The 17403-nt window shown below is 60.5% G+C and overlaps 3 protein-coding genes across 6 annotated transcripts; 1 reads left to right on the top strand and 2 right to left on the bottom strand.

Annotated features, from left to right (window-relative positions):
- Positions 1 to 3648: 3648 nt before the first annotated feature.
- Positions 3649 to 9962, top strand: MLST8 (MTOR associated protein, LST8 homolog). 4 transcript variants are annotated; one of them, XM_041749652.1, is made up of 9 exons: positions 3649 to 3671; positions 4720 to 4917; positions 5076 to 5127; positions 5211 to 5373; positions 5776 to 5851; positions 5934 to 6086; positions 6946 to 7070; positions 7196 to 7359; positions 7460 to 9962. In XM_041749652.1, exons 2-9 carry the CDS (start codon positions 4789 to 4791, stop codon positions 7576 to 7578), a joined length of 981 nt encoding a protein of 326 aa, XP_041605586.1. In that variant the 5' UTR covers positions 3649 to 3671; positions 4720 to 4788; the 3' UTR covers positions 7579 to 9962. The 4 variants fall into 4 exon arrangements, with proteins under 4 accessions (XP_041605586.1, XP_041605585.1, XP_041605587.1 ...); XM_041749651.1 differs by lacking the exon at positions 3649 to 3671 and adding an exon at positions 4126 to 4232; XM_041749653.1 differs by lacking the exon at positions 3649 to 3671 and adding an exon at positions 4464 to 4594 and having other exon boundaries at positions 5079 to 5127.
- On the bottom strand, positions 8019 to 9606 carry BRICD5 (BRICHOS domain containing 5). The gene is made up of 6 exons (XM_041749655.1): positions 9467 to 9606; positions 9176 to 9295; positions 8811 to 8966; positions 8636 to 8737; positions 8255 to 8408; positions 8019 to 8156 (listed from the first exon to the last, which is right to left on the bottom strand). The coding sequence occupies exons 1-6, from the start codon at positions 9515 to 9517 to the stop codon at positions 8062 to 8064; spliced, it is 678 nt and encodes a 225-aa protein (XP_041605589.1). The 5' UTR covers positions 9518 to 9606; the 3' UTR covers positions 8019 to 8061.
- A 2191-nt stretch (positions 9963 to 12153) lies between the features above and the next one.
- LOC121487688 (phosphoglycolate phosphatase) lies at positions 12154 to 13353 on the bottom strand. The gene is made up of 2 exons (XM_041749654.1): positions 12635 to 13353; positions 12154 to 12524 (listed from the first exon to the last, which is right to left on the bottom strand). The coding sequence occupies exons 1-2, from the start codon at positions 13272 to 13274 to the stop codon at positions 12199 to 12201; spliced, it is 966 nt and encodes a 321-aa protein (XP_041605588.1). The 5' UTR covers positions 13275 to 13353; the 3' UTR covers positions 12154 to 12198.
- Positions 13354 to 17403: the final 4050 nt, after the last annotated feature.

Raw genomic sequence — 17403 nt, 5'->3', positions numbered from 1 at the left:
GTCTGAGGATTAGTCGTGATGCTGCTATCCATAAAGCGCTTCGCAGTAGAGCTTAATAAGTACTCAATAAATGGTTTTTACAGATATTGTGATATTCTTGGCTCTCCCTACTTGGGAGCGACTGTATTTTACTCATCTTTGTAGCTGCAGAGCCTAGCGGTGTGCCTGGCGCACAAGAAGCATTGCAAAAAATACAAGTGAAAAGACAGCTATCATCCTGACCATTATTTTTATGTTTCGGCTGACTACGGCAAACCACTCCAGCCTGAGCCCAGCATTTGCGGGGCCTGGGGCAAGGGCACAAACAGAGACCCACATACCTGATGTTGAGATATTTCAATGTCATAAGCCATGCTAACAACTCATTAAGTAAAACATGTCCCATCCTCCTACCTTTGCAAATATACCTTCACCATGACCTGAAAGGCTAAGTTCCAAATTAGAATTCTCTAATTCCTCTGGGTGATGAATTGGCCCCGCCGCAGCTGCCCCTCTCCAGCCCTATCTATACCCTGCAAACAGGCACCCCATGGTCACTCCCCAGGCCTACAAGGGGATACGTTGCTGTGGAGTCCTTCTTCAGGAACACAGACCTGGGAAGAGAGCTCCATAGACTCTGCTAGATTCATTCACTCTGCCACGTGAAGGTAATGGCCTGGGGGGGGGGGGTGTCAAGAAGTCCTAGATCTGCCACCAGCCAGCCCAGCGACTTTGGACAAGCCCTGAAACTCCGCCGCCTCATCTGTAAAATGGGCCAGCAGCTCTGCCTGCAGCCCAGGACCGATGGGAGGGTCCACATGAAAACAGAGATGTGCGTCTGCCTGGGGTCCCCCCAGCCTGAGGACGGGGGTTGCATGGCAGGCCAGCCGCCTGGGCTAGGGGATGTAGATGCAGAGGCGTGGGGCTTGGGCAGCGTTCCAGGAAGTCAGGCCTCAGAGGATCCCGGGAGGAGGGGCTGCTGAGCCAGCAGAATTGCCAAAGCCCAGCCTGGAGGAGGGCTGGCGGTGCTTCACTGCAGCCCAGGCTGGCCCCCTTCCCAGCTGCATGGCCATCTCCACCGGCGGCCTGCACCACCCCTGCTCCTGCCCGGCAGCTGGAGATGCCCCTGGTGTTCCTCCCTGGTGCCCCCGCAGCCCCCAGGCCCTGGCGCCTGGCCCCCTCTGTATAAAATGGGGATGACAGATGTACCCTCCCCAAGGGCTGCTGGGAGCATGCAGCACAGGTCAGCGACCTTGGTTTCTATTGTTCTCGCAGACGCTGCCCCTGTAGAGCGCTCAGCTGGTGCTTGGTACATAAGAAGGGATCAACAACTGGGCATCCTGGCCCCTCTCCAGGCCTGGCAGAGGTGCTGGGGCTGCTCAGGCTGGGTAGGGGGCCCCGCCCGATCTGTCAGTTAAGCCCAGGCGAGGGACATGTGCGGTCCCCAGGATCTACCCAGAGCCCCGCAGAAGAGGCCAACAGCCCAGGGCCTGGCCTCCGGGACACACGTGGGACTGCATAGACACGTGGGAGAGCCTTCCAGCCTTCCCTGAGCCCCCCCTCTCCTGCTCTCAGGCTCTTTTGTGGGTTCGCATTGCTCCAGATGCCCTTCCGATGCTGGGGTGCACAGAGCTCTGACTCTCCCAGCCTTCCAACCCCACATATGCATCAGAGTTGCCTCTGAGCCCAGCGGGGCTCCCGTGCTCAGAGAGGAGGACGAAGAGGAGGACATGCGAGGTGTGGGGGTGGCCCCGAAGGGGCAAGGTCAGGGGGAGCTGAGCCAGCAGGATGGGTTCTTTCACCTTCCAGCTGCGTCCTAGAACATAGACTGCGCATCTCTGAACCTCAGTTTCCTTGTCTCCAAAATGACGGTGGTTTCTCCTTGGCAGGGCCGTTGTGAGGACCTGGTGCGTAATGCAGTAAAACGTTCAGCACGGTCTGGCGGTTCCTCCAAAAGTTAAACATAGAGTTACCATGTGACCCAGCAGTTCCACTCCTAGTACACGGAGAGAAGAAAACAGGTACTGAGAGACACACTCGCCCGGGATGTTCACAACAGTATCATTCGTAATAGCCAAAAGGTGGAAACAAGTCATGTCCATCAGCAGGTGAGTGGGTGAACAACACGTGGTCCAGTCACACAACAGAATATTATTTGGCCACAAAAAGGAATGAAGCTCTGACACCTGCTACCACCTGGCAGTAGCTCGGCGAGAGACCAGACACAAAGGTCACATATTGGAAGGTTCCCTTTCCATGCAACATCTTGAATAGGCGAATCCATAGAGATAGAAAGTAGCTTGGTGTTTGCCAGGAGTTGGGAGGCTAAGGGGGGACAGGTAATGGGGAGAGACTGCACAGAGGTACAGGGTGGGGTGATGAAAATGTTCTGGAACTAGACAGAGGTAGTGACTGCACAGCACTGCGCATGTTTTAAGGGTCATTGAATTGTTCACTTTAAAAAGGTGAATTTCAGGGGTGCCTGGCTCAGTTGGGAAGGCATGCAACTCTTGATCTCAGAGTCACGAGTTCGAGTCTCACAATGAACAGATTACTTAAAAAAATAAATGAAAAAAATTTAAATATTTTTATATTTAAAGAATATATAAAAAGTTGATTTTATAGTGTATGAATTTTGCCTCAATTAAAACAAAAACCCCAATGTAATGCTTCCCACAGAATAAACCCTCAAAGTGCTACAAAGGTGCTGACAACCCCGAGTTTTGACAGGTAGAGAGGTATCCAGAAAGCGTCCTCGGCACAGCAAGGGGAAGGGTTCAGGAGGGAGTGTATGCTGCTGTCGGCTCTCGCAGGATGAAGCACACGGTCTGGAGTGGAGGGAGGAGAAAGCTGCAAGGTTGGCAGGGGCAGGGGTCTGGGAGGTGAAAGGGGACCCATGAAGGCTTCTAGGTTTCTAAAAGACCACTCTGCCATGTGAAGGACAGCCTGGCTGGGGGCAGGGAGGTAGGGTAGGAGGCTGCTCTGGGACAGGGGGTGATGGATGGATGGATGATGGATAGTTGTAACACACGGGGGACACCGGCATACAGAAAGGCAGGTTGTTTGGGGTAGGGCCATATGAATTGTCTCAGCCATGGGAAGGGGAGGGGACTGTGGGGACTTCAAGGGACAGTGTCTGGCAGGGAGCTGGATGTGAGCGGGAGACAAGGTGAAAGGCCCCAGAACAGGGCTGGTATTGGAAGCCCCGGAGAGGGGACGTTGAGCCCTCAGGGTGAGTGGCATGCAGAGACCAGAACTCTGGAGGGGACGGGCCTCCCGGTGACGGCAGAGAAAGCCAAGTGGCAAGGGGGACTTTCCGGAGCAAAACTGTCGAGCACCGCACAGACGCGTCAAGATGCAGAAAGAGAAGTATCCACTGGCTCGTCTGTGGGGCCGCCAGCGACCCTGTGATATTTTCCCTGGAGAGACGGGGCAAAGGATGACAGTGGGCTGGGGAGTGAGAAGCGAGGACTCGGGGGTCAGAGACGTGGGCAGACCCAAGCAGACTGCCTGCTGGAGGGGGACCGGGGGCGACGGGAAGGTTCCTCCGACCCGGGCCTGGGGGCCTAGCGGGGCCTGTGGCCTTGGAGGAGGAGCCAGAGGAGGGGGGCGGTGCAGCTGCCTGTAAGCCTTGTGAGAGCCGCATCGCAAGGACTGTTTCTCGGTTTAGGAGGGTGCGGCCACTGTGCCAGGTGGGCGGGAGTGCCCAAGGGGACAGGAGGCCCGAGGGCCCGAGGGCCCGAGGCCGGAGGGGTCGGGAGGGGTCGGGAGGGAGGGGTCGGGAGGCTGCGGGGGCCCAGGCTGGGGCTGCCCCGGTAGCAAATAAAACCACCGAACAGCCGGCTGCGTTCCGATTCCCCAGAGACGACGAGTAACTTTAGTATATCTCATGTGATACTTGGGATATACTTAAACCAAAACAATTTTTTTAAAATTATCGGTGCTTCTCTGAAATCCACCTGTTAGCTGGGCGGGAGCACCCTGGCCGCGCGGGGCGGGCCCGGCCTGGAACACGGGGCCGCCAGAGCTGCGGGGTCCGAGCGCGGGCGCGGACTGGGCTGCGGCCCCAAACCCCCAGGCCCCGCCGGGCTCCTTCCGCCCCAGAACTTCGGCCTCGCCCCACCCCCGCCTAAGCCCCGTGGTGTCGCCTTAAGGGCCCATCGATAACTCGATGCTCGGCCGCGGCCTCTATCGACTCGCTCTGGCTCCGCTCGCAGTCCTGGGCCGCGGCGGAGCGCAGAGTCGCATGTAAGGTACGGGGGCCGCGGGACAAGGGCCAGGAGACGGCTGCTGGGGGGCCAGGAGGGCGTGCCCGGGCGGCGCTGGCCAGCGGGACGGAGCCGGGGCCGCCGCCGGAGCACAGGGGAGCCCGAGGGTCCGGCCACAGAGCGCCCCCTCCCATCGGGCTGCGCCACCGGCCTGCTACGCATGCGCAGCCGCTGCCTTCGGCTTGCCCCTCCGGGCCGCCGGGCGCATGCGCGGCCCGCCCCTGCGGCAGAGCGGCGCCCCGGGCATGATTGCCCCCTGCCGGCGGCGGGTGGGGTGGCGTGCCGGCCGCGGGGCGGGGCGGGGCGGGCGACGGAGCGCGGGGCTTGGAGGTCACCGCTGTCCGCAGGTTGTCACGCGTTCCCTGGATCTGAGCCTTTTTCCCTGCCTCTGAGATAGGAATGATAATGCCCATCAGCACCGAGTGGACCTAGAGCGTATTGACTAAATACTGCACCCCCTTCTCTTCTGCAGGTGCTCTGACCTTTGACCCCCACCTCTCCGAAGTCGGATCCTGTGCAGGCCCCAGCCTTCTTCCCCACCATGAACACGTCCCCGGGCACGGTGGGCAGTGACCCCGTCATCTTGGCCACTGCGGGCTACGACCACACGGTGCGGTTCTGGCAGGCCCACAGTGGGATCTGCACCCGCACCGTACAGCATCAGGACTCTGTATCCTCCACTGTGGAGGTGGGGAGGGCGGTCCTTGGAAGGATGACTGGTGGGGTACAGCACCCGCCAGGGGAGAGGTGCCTGGGGGGGAAAGGATGCGGCAGCTGAGCCAGATGGCAGGGGCGTCCAGGCTTCATCCTCCTCCTTAACAGACCTAGCAGGTAAACGCACTGGAGATCACGCCAGACCGCAGCATGATCGCGGCTGCAGGTACTTGTGCCCTCAGCCCGACCCCTGCTCTCGGGTGGGCCGACCTGGGCGCAGCCACCCTTCAGTCTAGCCTGTGCCCCTAGGTTATCAGCACATTCGCATGTACGATCTCAGCTCCAACAACCCCAACCCCATCATCAGCTACGACGGGGTGAACAAGAATATCGCGTCTGTGGGCTTCCATGAGGACGGCCGGTGGATGTACACGGGTGGGGAGGACTGCACGGCACGGATCTGGGACCTCAGGTATGGGGCACCGGGCAGGAGGGGCCTGTTGCTGTGTGGGGGTCGGGACCAGGCCAGGAGACTGTCTCGGGTCAGGGCCCTCCAAGTAGAGGCTGAGACAGGCTCTTCTGTGCGGGTGGCTTATTGAAGGTAGTGACAAAGGCGGGATAGGGCAGGGCCGAAGCACACACAGACAAGCCCAGCCTCAGCCTGATGCCACAGGGAGCTCTGGACAGTGAATTGCATCAGAATGAGTTCCATCTGGAGCAGGGGGCTGTCCCAGGGGAGGGCCGAATCTCCCTAGGGTTTCTGGTAAGGCCACCGTGATCAGCAGAGGAGCAAGTGAAAATGGCCGGTGGGTGGGTGGGTGCCAGATGGTGGGTGCCAACAGCATGCCATACAGCATATGTGCCCACCCTAAAGGTCCCGGAACCTGCAGTGTCAGCGGATCTTCCAGGTGAATGCACCCATTAATTGCGTGTGCCTGCACCCCAACCAGGTGAGGGGTACTCACAGGGCCGGGCACCGTGGGGCTTTGGAGGGCAGGGAACTTGCCCTCCCTCACCTCCCCTGCACCCCAGGCAGAGCTCATCGTGGGTGACCAGAGCGGCGCCATCCACATCTGGGACCTGAAAACTGACCACAACGAGCAGCTGATTCCCGAGCCCGAGGTCTCCATCACGTCTGCCCACATTGACCCTGACGCCAGCTACATGGCAGCCGTCAACAGCACCGTGAGTCCTGGGACTGAGTGCCCGCTCCCTTATCCTCCTCATTCCCTGCACGTGGCTGATTCCCCAGATGCTCCTTCAGACTCCCCCACCCCCCACAGGCCTGCTTCCTCATCCTGGCTCCAGCTCCAGCAGCCACCAAAGCCAGAAAGCTGGGTGTCATTCCTGACGCCCCCCTCACTACTGCCATAGCTCATCCAGCGGGCGTCACTTCCACCTCCAGAACCTCTCAAGTCTGTCTACTTCCCTCTCCTCCCCGCTCCTCCTGGCCCCAGCTTGCCTTGTCTCCCCGCACGGCGGCTGGAGCCTCTCTGTGGCTGCCATGCCTCCTCGCTGACACACTCTGCCCCCACACCACCCTCCGTCCACTGCCCGCACAGCCTTCAGCGGCACCTGCCTGACGGCCTCATTCCCTGCTCAAACCCTGTGGCGCCCTGGCTCCTCACCGTGACCTCAGGACCTCAGGACGCTGCGGTTTGGCCCCGATATTCTGTCTGGCCTCTTTTTCTCCCCTTTAACGTCCCTCACATCTCAACAAATCACTTGTACCCTGGTGTTCCCACACTGCCCTCCTGCTCTTCCCTCTATCCGAGGTGCCCTGCTCCCATTGTATCATTCACATTCCTGTTGGCCGGCAGCTTTCTCCACGAAGGCCAGGCGTGGCCTCCTGCTCCCAACCTGCTGGCTATTCCCGGCAGGCAGGACTGGGTGTGCCTGCCACATGTCCCCGGCCCCCAGAGCTGTGGTGCCACCCTGTGTTGGAGGGCAGCCCCCCCGGACCTGGGGCTAGCCACCAGGGTACCCTTCCCTGTGTGTCAGACTAGAGGTTCCAGGTTTGCTCTGGCGTCCCTCCTACTTGCAGGGGAATTGCTATGTCTGGAATCTGACTGGGGGCATTGGTGACGAGGTGACACAGCTCATCCCCAAGACCAAGATCCCAGCGCACACCCGCTATGCCTTGCAGTGCCGCTTCAGCCCCGACTCTACGTGCGTACAGGGTCTGGGGGGCTGGAACCTTTAGGTGGCAGGGAGCCTGTCTTGCGGATGGCAGAGGGGTGCAGGGTGGGAGTGGCTGCTGATGACACCCCCACCGCACTCACGCCCACCCCTAGGCTTCTCGCCACCTGTTCCGCCGACCAGACATGCAAGATTTGGAGGACATCCAACTTCTCTCTGATGACAGAGCTGAGCATCAAGAGCAGCAACCCAGGAGAGTCATCCCGAGGCTGGATGTGGGGCTGTGCCTTCTCGGGGGACTCGCAGTACATCGTCACCGGTGAGCGTCCCCCGCCCCCCCCGCCTCCTCCCTCCTCCTCCCCCCTCCCGCCCCCCCTCGGGGCTGTGCCCTGAGCTGCTGCCTACACCGCTCCCCACAGCTTCCTCTGACAACCTGGCCCGCCTCTGGTGTGTGGAGACAGGAGAGATCAAGAGGGAGTATGGTGGCCACCAGAAAGCTGTCGTCTGCCTGGCCTTCAACGACAGCGTGTTGGGCTAGCCTGTGCCCCCCTGGGACTGCAGGCAGCTGTGCAGGGAGCACCTGCGGAACACGTCTGCCCAGCTGCCCAGGTCAGAGTGAAGCTCCACGGCTAGCCTCCGCCAGCCTAGCCAGCTGGACCTGACTGGCCTACCCTGGTCCCTCGGCCAGCCTAGACTGGGCAGGCCAGTATGCCCTGGGAGTCTCTCAGCTCCTCCTGGGTGCTTCTGTGGATGTGACAAGGCTCAGGAAGCCCACCTCAGCCAGCTGGCACTTGCTTCAGGAATTCCAGATCCACACGGCCTAGGGGGTCAGGCTGGTGCCCAACCCCCAGCCAGTGCACCCCCCCCCGGCCCCCCACCCTGCCCATTTCGTGTCCTGCGGCCACAGAGAACAGCATCACGGCCAGGTGGAGGGTTTATTAGACCCCGCTGCCAGCCACCCTCTGTGACCGGTGACGGGGCAGGCCAGCTGGCTGGCCTGTGGGGCTGGGCAGGCTGGAACTTAGTCTGGGAGGTAATAAAAGCAGACCGACACGCAGATGTTGCTGGGGAAGCAGATGTCGATGCACAGGTAGATCAGCCGCTGCCTCCGGGGCCCTGGAGGAAGAGGCCTCCATGAACCCCAGAGGGCTCCTCGTCCTTCTCCCCAGACCGTTCTGCAGGAGCCCAGGCCTCACACCACCATCCCGACTTACCCTCTGCTCGACGGGCCCAGTAAATGGGAGTTTTCGTGCAAAGGTGCCGCACCGAATCCCCCACCAGGGCAGGGTCCACCTCGTGGTTCCCCAGCACTGCCAGCAGCTCCTGGGCATGGTGGGTGTCATGGCTGGGGCCGTGAGACCCTTGAGCCTGCAGAGAAGGCTCTGGTGGGCCGCGGCACAGGGGCGCTTGCATTCCCCCTGGACGTGCTGGCCCAATGCCAGCGGCACGCTCCGCTCTTAGCAGCCTCAGCCAAGGGAAGACAGAACTTCTGTTCCTTGAAACCAGAGCTCCAGCCCGCCCCAGGCCTGGCCCGTACACAGGACCCTTTGTCTGGCCCCTGGCCGTGGGAAGCCTGGCCGCATGGGGCTGCTTACCCTTGAGGTGTTCACCAGCAGCTGTAGGGTCTCGCGATCTCGGGGCTCCATCAGGCGGAGGAAGCAGGCCTGGTGTTCCAGGGGCCGGTAACAGACGCAGCCCTGGGGAGGCAGGCCGGTGAGTCAGGGCCACCCCAACACCTGTGGGCGCTGACCACACCCCCAGCCCACTCACGCTCGGCCCATCGAACAGCACTGCCCAGCTGCGGTTGCTCTTCACTGAGGTCACCCAGATGGTTGCCACGTCCCGGGCCGCATCCACCTGGGCAGTTTGGTTGGACCAGGTTGCCCCAGGGCTTGGGAGGGTCAGACGGAGCATCTGTAGCAGAGGCTGAGATCGGGAAGCCAGAACTCAGCTAGGCAGGCTGGGGCAGCCCCTGACACTCCCCCCAGTTCTACTTGAGGTTTTGGACCCCTCCAGCCCTCTGGTCCTCCTGCCACTGCTCTGAGCCCTGGCTCCACTGGAGGGTTGGGATGTCCTGCCTCTCCTTCCCCTTCCCACTGTCTGTGCCCCCAGCCAGTTCCCCAGGGGGAACTCACCTTGGGAGGACTGTGCACGAAGCCAAGAAGCCCTCCAGCTGCAGCCCCAGCAGCGGCCAGTGCTAGCAGCAGCAGCAGGCCAGGGGCTCTCCAGCCCCCATGGCAGGGCTTAGTCTTCACCTGGGGGGCACAGTGCAGTCAGTGGGGCCAGAGCAGAGACCGGGAAGCAGGCTGGCTCAGAAAGGCCAAGGCCGAGGTATACACAGTGGCACTGCCCTCCTGTCCCCTGCCCAGGGCAGTGCCCTGGGTCTCTGTCCTAGGAGAGGGTGCTGGGTGGTTGGAGGCACTCACCTGGACAGGCCTGGGCCTGGGGCTCTCCTCGCAGCAGTGCCTCTGCTCCATGCTGCAGCCCTGGTGACAATGCGGTGATTGTCTGCTGCCCCTTGGAGTCAGCTAGCGAAACCTTAGTACACCTGCAATGAGCCAAATAACGCTCCCGGTCCCCTCCCCTCCTGACCCCACTGCTTCCCACCAGCCCAGCCACCTGATATCAGGGTTGTAGCCAGGACAGAACCCCCACTCCTTGGGGTGGGGGTGGGGGGTGCTTATCGCTGTGCCTAGCTGCCCTGACACCCGGCCTGTGCAGACCAGAGCATGGCCGTCATGGAAATCAAGTCCCACAGATTGGCACCGAGGGTGGCCCAGGCCCAAGGCAGGATGACTTTATAGTCTGTTAGGGAGCAGACTTAATTTTCCTCAGGAGGCTGTTCCAGTGTCTAGAGTTACTTCTAGATTCTGAGGGCTCAGCACATGGCAAACCATCAATAAAAGCGTTTTGTGAATGACAGGGACAGGAGTCCCCGCTGCCTCTGTCCTGTCCTATGCACCTGCAGCTGCAGCCCACAGATCTGAGACCAGAGTGGCTTCCAGGCGGCTGACTACACACCCTGAGCTGCGTGGTGAGGTCAGCCTTGTCAGCCAGCCCCTGCCCTGCCCACGGTGACTTCCCCTGTGGCCCTGCTCCTCACATCTCCAACTTCTTGATGCTGTGGATTCCAAGTCAAGGCTCCCCCTGGCCCTGGAAGCTTGCAGGATATGTGCTTCTCACCCCCTTCACCCTGTGGCCCTCTGTTCCTTTCCTTTCCTTTGTGCCTTGTCTTCCTGATTCTCCTGAACCCAGTCCTCTGTAACGGGCCCAGGATGCTGGAATCCCAGAACTCCTCCTCAGACACCCCTGCCCCCCCACCCTCACTGCCCCGAGCTGGGCTAGGTGGCCATATAGCCTTTGTGCAAAGGCTGCTGTCAAAACAAGGGCAAAGACGCCAGAGTCAGCGTGGGTTTGAGAGTTTAATATGCATTTGGGTTCACACAGTGCAACGGGGGCAGAGATGGGGAGTGCACGTGGGCTCCCGGGCCGCCGCCCAGCAGGAGTGTTGCCGCCTGCCGCACCTGCTGCGTGCTCCTGGTGTGGGTGACAACGCCCTGACAGGCCTGCTCAATATCCAGACCCACCTTGAGCCGACCTCGCAGAGCCAACGTCAGCACCACCAACCTCACAGGTGCTGGCTCCCCTCACGTTGCCCCACAGCAGAGTCCAAACCCCAGACACCCCAGGCCTGGGAAGAGCTGCGGGTTCAGGACACCCTTTATTGCTATGCGAACTTCAAGAATGAGGGAAGGAGTGACCCTGGGGCTAGCAGAGAAGCTCTTGGGCAAATGCCACTGGATACAGAGTGAGGCGCTGGGAAGGAGTCTGCCAAAAGGAACAGCTTCCCAGGCCTTACCCTACAAGTGCAGCTGGACAGTCTGCTTATCAGGTCAGCAACTTCGGGAACAGGCAGAAAAGGCTGGGGCCCTCTGCCAAGAGCCCTTCACTAGCAGGTGGACCCTGCCAGTCTTCCCGCTGGCCTCCAACAAGGGACTCCAGAGCCAAGATAAGTGGCCTCAAGGACCACTGGCGTCTAGCCCCCGCCCCTCCCAACTGAGGGTACAGGGGAACAGGAAGAGATTGGATGCTTTTTAAAAGGATTTCCTGTTCTTGGGGACACCTCTTTCCTCCCCCACCCAGAGGGCAACCCGGGCAACAGGCAATTCCTTGGCCAGTACATGCCCTTAGCTGTGTTACTGGCTGCGGGGCACACAGACTTCTTCAGTGGGATTTTCCCTACGAGACAGAGCACAGCTATTAACACACTTAAGATTCAGTTCCACCGTTTGACAAAAATTGTTCAAAAGTTTAAAAGAAAAAAACAATTTGGTACCAATGCTACTCTGAGCTCTCTGCACAGCCGCCCAGAATTCAGCAAAGGCATCCACACCCTCTTGACCGCTCAGCTAACAACATATATGTTCAGTCTAAATCAGCTAGATTTAAACTAAGCTGAAGCTTAGCTGGACTGAGCTTACAGAACTGTGACCACATACGAGGTGTGGCAGCCCTGGGTATCTGAAACGGAACAGACACTTTATTATGACATCAGAGTGGCTTTTAAGGAAGTGTGGGGTGGTGGCAGGGAGTTCAGCACCCTGCACCCCAAGAACAGGAAGATAAGCACTTGGGAGTGGCCCTGTGCCTCACTTCCACCCCACAGGTGAGGAGTGGGATGCTACAGCAGGCTCACCTGCAGGTGGCCACACCAATGGGCCTTGGGTCGGTTCGTACAAGTTTCTCACAACTGTCAAAATAATCAGACTGTCCTCCCCTCCAGCCCGTAAGGGGGGGGCCGATCCCTGAATGAAATTTTCCATAAAACATCTAACATCCCTAGACCTGCCTGGGTCCCACAGGCAGGCTGGGTAACCTCCTGCCCTGAGGTTACCGGAGTCCTGGACAGATGCTAAGCCTACCCCTGTCAATGGCACCCAATGCCCAGGACCCCCACAATGCCCTCCAGGTTTAAAAGTGCATCTTCAAACAGAAGCGTCTGTAAACATCGCCCCCCAATCGTCTACTTACAAGGTTAACAACTAGTGCCTTTACTCTTCGAAGCCACCTAGCTGAGCAGATGTTGAAGCCCCACCTATTAATTTGGGTTAAGTGGTTTTCAATTCGTTTTATTCTGGAGATTAAAGACACTAAATCTTTAACCTTGAAGGGCAGGCAAAAGGTCAGCTATGCTGTCAACATAGAAGTCAGGGACCATCTTCTTCTTAGACATGCAGTCACTTTCCTGATTACTCTTCACATCCCCTAGGGTGGAAACTCCGGTGAGGGTCAGGATGGTCTTCAGGCCACAGGTGACGCCCAGGAGGATGTCCGTGTCCAGGCGGTCTCCCACCATGACGGTGCGCTCCGGGTTGATGCCGTACTCCCGGGACACGCAGTCGAAGATGAAACGGCTGGGCTTCCCTATGATGTCTGCCTGGCGCTGGGCGGCCATCTCCACGGCTCGGACCAGACAGCCGGTACCTGCGGGGCGGACAGGTAGGGCAGGGGAGGAGAGCAGCCCGATCAGCGCGCACCGAGGGCCAGCGCGCCCCCGCACCCCGGACCGCCCCCCGCCCCCGCGCCGCACGGACCCGCGATGAAGCGGCCGTTCTCGAGCGGGAGCCGGTTGTCCATGTTGGTGCCCACAAGCAGGCAGCCGGGCTGCTGCAGGTAGCGCACCGCCTTGGTGAGCTTCATGTAGCTGAAGTGCGGGTCGAAGCCCACCACGACGGCGCGCACGTCGGGATCGAGCGGCTCGTCCAGCCAGGCGCCCGGGCCGTCCCCCCGCAGCGGCTCGGGCCCCACGCCCACGCAGGCGACGCCCACGGCCTCCAGCTCGGCGGCCAGGGCCTCGCTGCCCAGCACGTAGGCCTTGGGGGCCGGCGCGCCCGCCAGACGCTGGCGCAGGTAGAGCGCGGTGCAGTAGGCCGTGCCGAACACCTCGGGGCCGGCGCCGGGCCCCGCCGGGCCGCCGAAGCCCAGGCGCCGCAGCTTGTCGGCGTAGGCCTGGCGCGTCTTGCTGCTGTTGTTGGTGATGAAGCCCAGGCGCTTGCCGCGGGCCCGCAGCGCCGACAGGGCCTCGGGCGCGCCGGGCACGGCCGTCTCGCCGCGCCACAGCACGCCGTCGCAGTCGAACAGCAGCGTGTCCACGTCGGCCAGCAGCGCCCGGGCCCGCTCGGCGCTCAGCCGCACGCAGCGGGCGTCGTCACCGCCGGCCTCCGCCGCCGCCATGGCCGCCCGCCGCCCCCGGCCTCCGCCGCCGCCGCCACCGCCACCGGCCGCTCCTCCGGCCGCCCGCCGCCGCGCCCGCGCCGCCCCCGGCGCGCTCATTGGTCCGGCTCCTCGCGCGCGCCGCCCATTGGCCGCCGCCTGCGCCAATCCGCCCCCGCCTCCGCGGGCTGCGGGAGCCCGGCGCCAGCCGCCCGTTGGCTGCCGGGCCCGGGGCGCCCCGTGATTGGCTGGCGGGGAGCCAACCGGCGCTCGGCCTGGGGCGCTCCCTGCGGAAACGCTGCAGAGGCGCCCCGGCCGGCGCAGGGCCGGAGGCGGCCGCTCATTGGCGGCTCCGCGCCGGCTCGCCCATTGGCGGCGCGCGGTCAGCTTAGGTGACGGAGTGACCCCGGGCCGGGCCGTCTGCCGATTGGCGGGAGCGCGGCAGGACGCGTTAGCGGGGGAGCCGCGGGCCCCCCCCGGGCCGGAGTCACGGCCGCACCGCTGCCTGGGCGGCGCCGGGCCGTGCCCTCCGCCCCGGACACGCCGCGGACTTGGGGCTGGCGCGTGCGCCCGAGGCGGCCGGGGCTCAGGGCCAGCCCAGGGGCCTCAGGGCTCCTGTGGTCGGGTAGTGACCAGGCTGTGGCACTCGGTGGTCACGTGACCGAGCAGCGACCGGACGGCGGGAGCGCCTCCGCGGTGACGGAGTAATCGCCGGCGGCGGGGCTGCCTTCGCAGTCACGTGATCGGCTAATTATAGGCAGCGGGAGCGTCCTGGGTGGTCACATGACCGGGTAATCACGGGCGGTGGGGGCACCCTCGGGGTCATGTGACCGGGTGATTACAGGCGGGGAGATTAGGGTCCAGGCGGATACTGCCCAGGACGCAGCGCTCGTCGTCATCATGGTTATCATGCATCAGGGTGAACTTTTATGCAGGCGTGACCCTCGGGAAAGTGAATACACCTTGAGTATGCAGCTGGATGGAGTTTTTAGGCACCTACACCCCTGCCCTAAGCACACCCCCGCTGAAGCCCGGGCGCTCCCCCACAGCGCCCTCCAGGCAGCACCCTCATCCCTCCTCCGCCGCTTCTCTGACTCCATCACCATAGAGTGAGTCATAGCCTCCTTCCCTGCTCCAGATGGTCTACACCCGGGACCCTTCCATGGGGCCTGCTCGGGCGGATCAACACGGCTGTGAGGTCCATCTTGTGTGTGTGTGGTCTTGTGGGCTGTTTGAAGAGTATGCCTCTTGTCCGTTCTCCAGTGGATCAGTGGGTGGATAGTGTGTTGTTTCCATTTCGGGGGCTTTGTCAATCATACCCGTATGAATGTCATGGGTCCTACACAGTCCTTTGTGGCCATAGGCACTCGTTCCCCTTGGTTGGAGTACACTCATGGAGTTGCCAGCTGGACAATGGCGACTTGGGATTGAACTCAGTTGACTCCAGAATGGAGCTCTGTACACCTGTTTGCTTTGACTTCCCCTGTGAGTTGGAGGGAGGGCGCCTGCTGAGTGGGAAAGGTGGAATGGTCAGTAGCAAGAGAGGAGGTGGTTATGGACAAGGTCCATCCTGCAAGGGGCTGGAAGGGACAGTGCACTGAAGGGGGGCCGAGGCTGACGTTGCCCGTAGTGCCCTGTATCTGGGGAGGAGGGGAACACCTCGTGATCATGGTGTGTTGCTGACACACAGTAGATGGTCAGTGTACACCTGTGAATGGATGGCGCTGGGGTTCCCCCAAATGAAGAAGCCCTGCCTGAGGGCTGAATGGGGCTGGGATGTAGATGGATTTAAATTGTATTAGTGCAACTAGCAACTGAGTCTGTTTTCACAGATGGTTTTGCTTCTAATGAGCCAAGTAAAAATGGGAGTCATTGAAAAAGGATTCAAGTGGCAAAAAGAATTTGGAAGCAAACTACATATTCTTCAACATGGGACTGGTAAATCAATTAAAGTACATCCAACAAACGGAGATTGAGCAGTCCCCATAAAGGACGACAGGGCCTCCATGCTCTGGCCATGGCAAGGTAACACAGTCCTGAGTGTCAGTGGGCAGCTGGAGCCCACGTTGAGGGCTGGTAGGACGGCAGGAAACCGACGGGTTTTCTTGTTTTCCTCTGGCCGCTCTGCCTTTCAGGGACCTCAGACCTACCCACTCCTGTGCCCGCTGGCCTGCTGGGGCTCTAGCTGAGGCAGGACTGGAAGTCACTGGATGAGGCTGCGCCCTGGGAGCCACTAGGTGGGAGCCACGGCCTGCCCCTGAGGTGGTTCCAGAGCACACAGCAGGGCAGGCTCTCTGTCCTCTGGGCCAGCCCCTCCTCATGTTCACCCACACTCAGGCTGTCGTCTGCCTTTGAGACCTTTCTCTGTTCCATTCTCCTGGAGGCTTCCCCAGTATTCCTCAGTACCACCCTAAGTGAGGTGTTGTCCTGGTCCTCCCTTCCAGAGCCCTCTCCACATGCCCCCGCCCGTTCTTCCTCCTGTTTGTTCCTGAGCCCATCCATCTGGGATCTCCCTGCTTCTGTGGCTGCGAAGTCCTTTTTCTGCACAGTAGTTAGAGGGGTCCTTTTGAAATGCTGTCACTCCTCTGCATAAACTCATGAAATGGTGAGCTAGCCTCCTGTGGAAAGTAGCCTCATCCTTACCTCAGCGCCCCCTGCAGGGATCTCACCGGTGCTTCACACATCCCAGCTCCTGCCAGGCCGAGGGTCCCCAGGGCCCCAGTGGAGCAGCCCCCGCATGGAGACAGTGTCTATCTACTTGGTGTCCTTCCCAGGGCAGAGCTGGGCCCCTGTGTCTCTGCTTGGTCTTACCTGGAGATTAGCCTTCCTGCAGGAGACCAGTTCTGATTCATCTGAGTCTCTGGCATCCAGCCCTGGGCTGGGTCACAAAATAACTGAGCAAGGACAGCACATCCTGTGGGTTTCCAGCCCATGGCTCTGGACAGACTTTGAATCTCCAGTCTGCCCTCGGGCAAGCATCCTATCAGTTCTGTGCCTCAGTTTCTTCATTTTTAAAATCGGGATAAGTGATCTCTTAAATGAAGAGTCCTGTAAAGTGCTTAGCTGCAAAAAGTTACCTAAATACTATCTCAGAATAAAATTTGTACATGTGTTCATGGCAGCATTATTCATAACAGTGGAAAAGGTAGAAATGACCCAAAAGCAATGGATGAATAAAATTGTGGTCCATCCAGAGAAGGAAGTATTATTATTATTCAGCTATAAAAAGAATTGAAGCATGGATACATGCTACAACATAGATGAATCTGGAAAACATTATGCTGAGCAAAACAAGCCAGATGCGAAAGACCACATGTGTAATTCCGCTTATAGGAGAACGACCAGAAAAGACAAATCCATGCAGAGTGGTTGCCAGGGGCTGGGGGTAGGGATGGAGGAAGGTGGGTGCTAGGGGACAGGCTTCCTTTTGTTTTTTGTTTTTTTTAAATTTTTTTAATTTATGATAGTCGCAGAGAGAGAGAGAGAGGCAGAGACACAAGCAGGCTCCATGCACCGGGAGCCCGACGTGGGATTGGATCCCGGGTCTCCAGGATCTCGCCCTGGGCCAAAGGCAAGCGCCAAAACGCTGTGCCACCCAGGGATCCCCAGGCTTCCTTTTGGAATGGACAAGGTTCTGTAACCAGATGGGGTGATGGTCCCACAACACGGAGAACGCGCTCGATGTCACTAGTGGTAAATACCCCTATGTGCATTTATTAGGACTTAAAAGATAATCGGAATGGTAAGAGGGTTAGTGAAACCACCCCAAGAGCCAGCCCCAATTCGGGGTTTTCCCTGATACCCAGCAACCAGCAAGGGAGGTTCTGACCCCGAGGCGGTGGGGCCGGGGCAGGGAGCGCCGCACTACTTGTCCGAGCCGGGGCTGTGTCGCGTGGATCGCTCGCAGGCCGGACGCCGCTGTAGGAACCAGCCTTCCGCACCTCCCGCGCGGCCAGGACCCAGCCGCCCCCGGCCCCGCCCCCTGCCCCGCCCCGGCCCCGCCCCGGCCCCGCCCCGGCCCCGCCCCCGGCCCCGTCCGCGCCATCGTAGCCTCGCCCCCCGCGCAGCCCCGCCCCGTGCCTTCTTTCCGGGAGTCTAGGGCTCCAGGCTCCGCCCCGCCGCCTGTCCATCAAACCCGCCTGGCCCCGCC

This window comes from Vulpes lagopus, chromosome 3 (genome assembly GCF_018345385.1).
Source record: "Vulpes lagopus strain Blue_001 chromosome 3, ASM1834538v1, whole genome shotgun sequence".
In the NCBI taxonomy this organism is placed as follows: Eukaryota; Metazoa; Chordata; class Mammalia; order Carnivora; family Canidae; genus Vulpes; species Vulpes lagopus.
The sequence above is the reverse complement of the archived record's forward strand: the minus strand, read 5'-3'. Positions and strand labels throughout refer to the sequence as shown.

Coding starts and splice junctions, on each gene's coding strand:
- LOC121487688 (XM_041749654.1), bottom strand. CDS start 13,274: ATGGCGGCGGCGGAGGCCGGCGGTGACGACGCCCGCTGCGTGCGGCTG. Junction 12,525..12,634: donor GAACGGCCGCTTCATCGCGG/GTCCGTGCGGCG, acceptor TCCGCCCCGCAG/GTACCGGCTGTCTGGTCCGA.
- MLST8 (XM_041749652.1), top strand. CDS start 4,789: ATGAACACGTCCCCGGGCACGGTGGGCAGTGACCCCGTCATCTTGGCC. Junction 5,852..5,933: donor TGTGCCTGCACCCCAACCAG/GTGAGGGGTACT, acceptor CCTGCACCCCAG/GCAGAGCTCATCGTGGGTGA. Junction 7,360..7,459: donor CTCGCAGTACATCGTCACCG/GTGAGCGTCCCC, acceptor CGCTCCCCACAG/CTTCCTCTGACAACCTGGCC.
- BRICD5 (XM_041749655.1), bottom strand. CDS start 9,517: ATGGAGCAGAGGCACTGCTGCGAGGAGAGCCCCAGGCCCAGGCCTGTC. Junction 8,967..9,175: donor TCGTGCACAGTCCTCCCAAG/GTGAGTTCCCCC, acceptor TCCCGATCTCAG/CCTCTGCTACAGATGCTCCG. Junction 8,409..8,635: donor TGCTGGTGAACACCTCAAGG/GTAAGCAGCCCC, acceptor CCTTCTCTGCAG/GCTCAAGGGTCTCACGGCCC.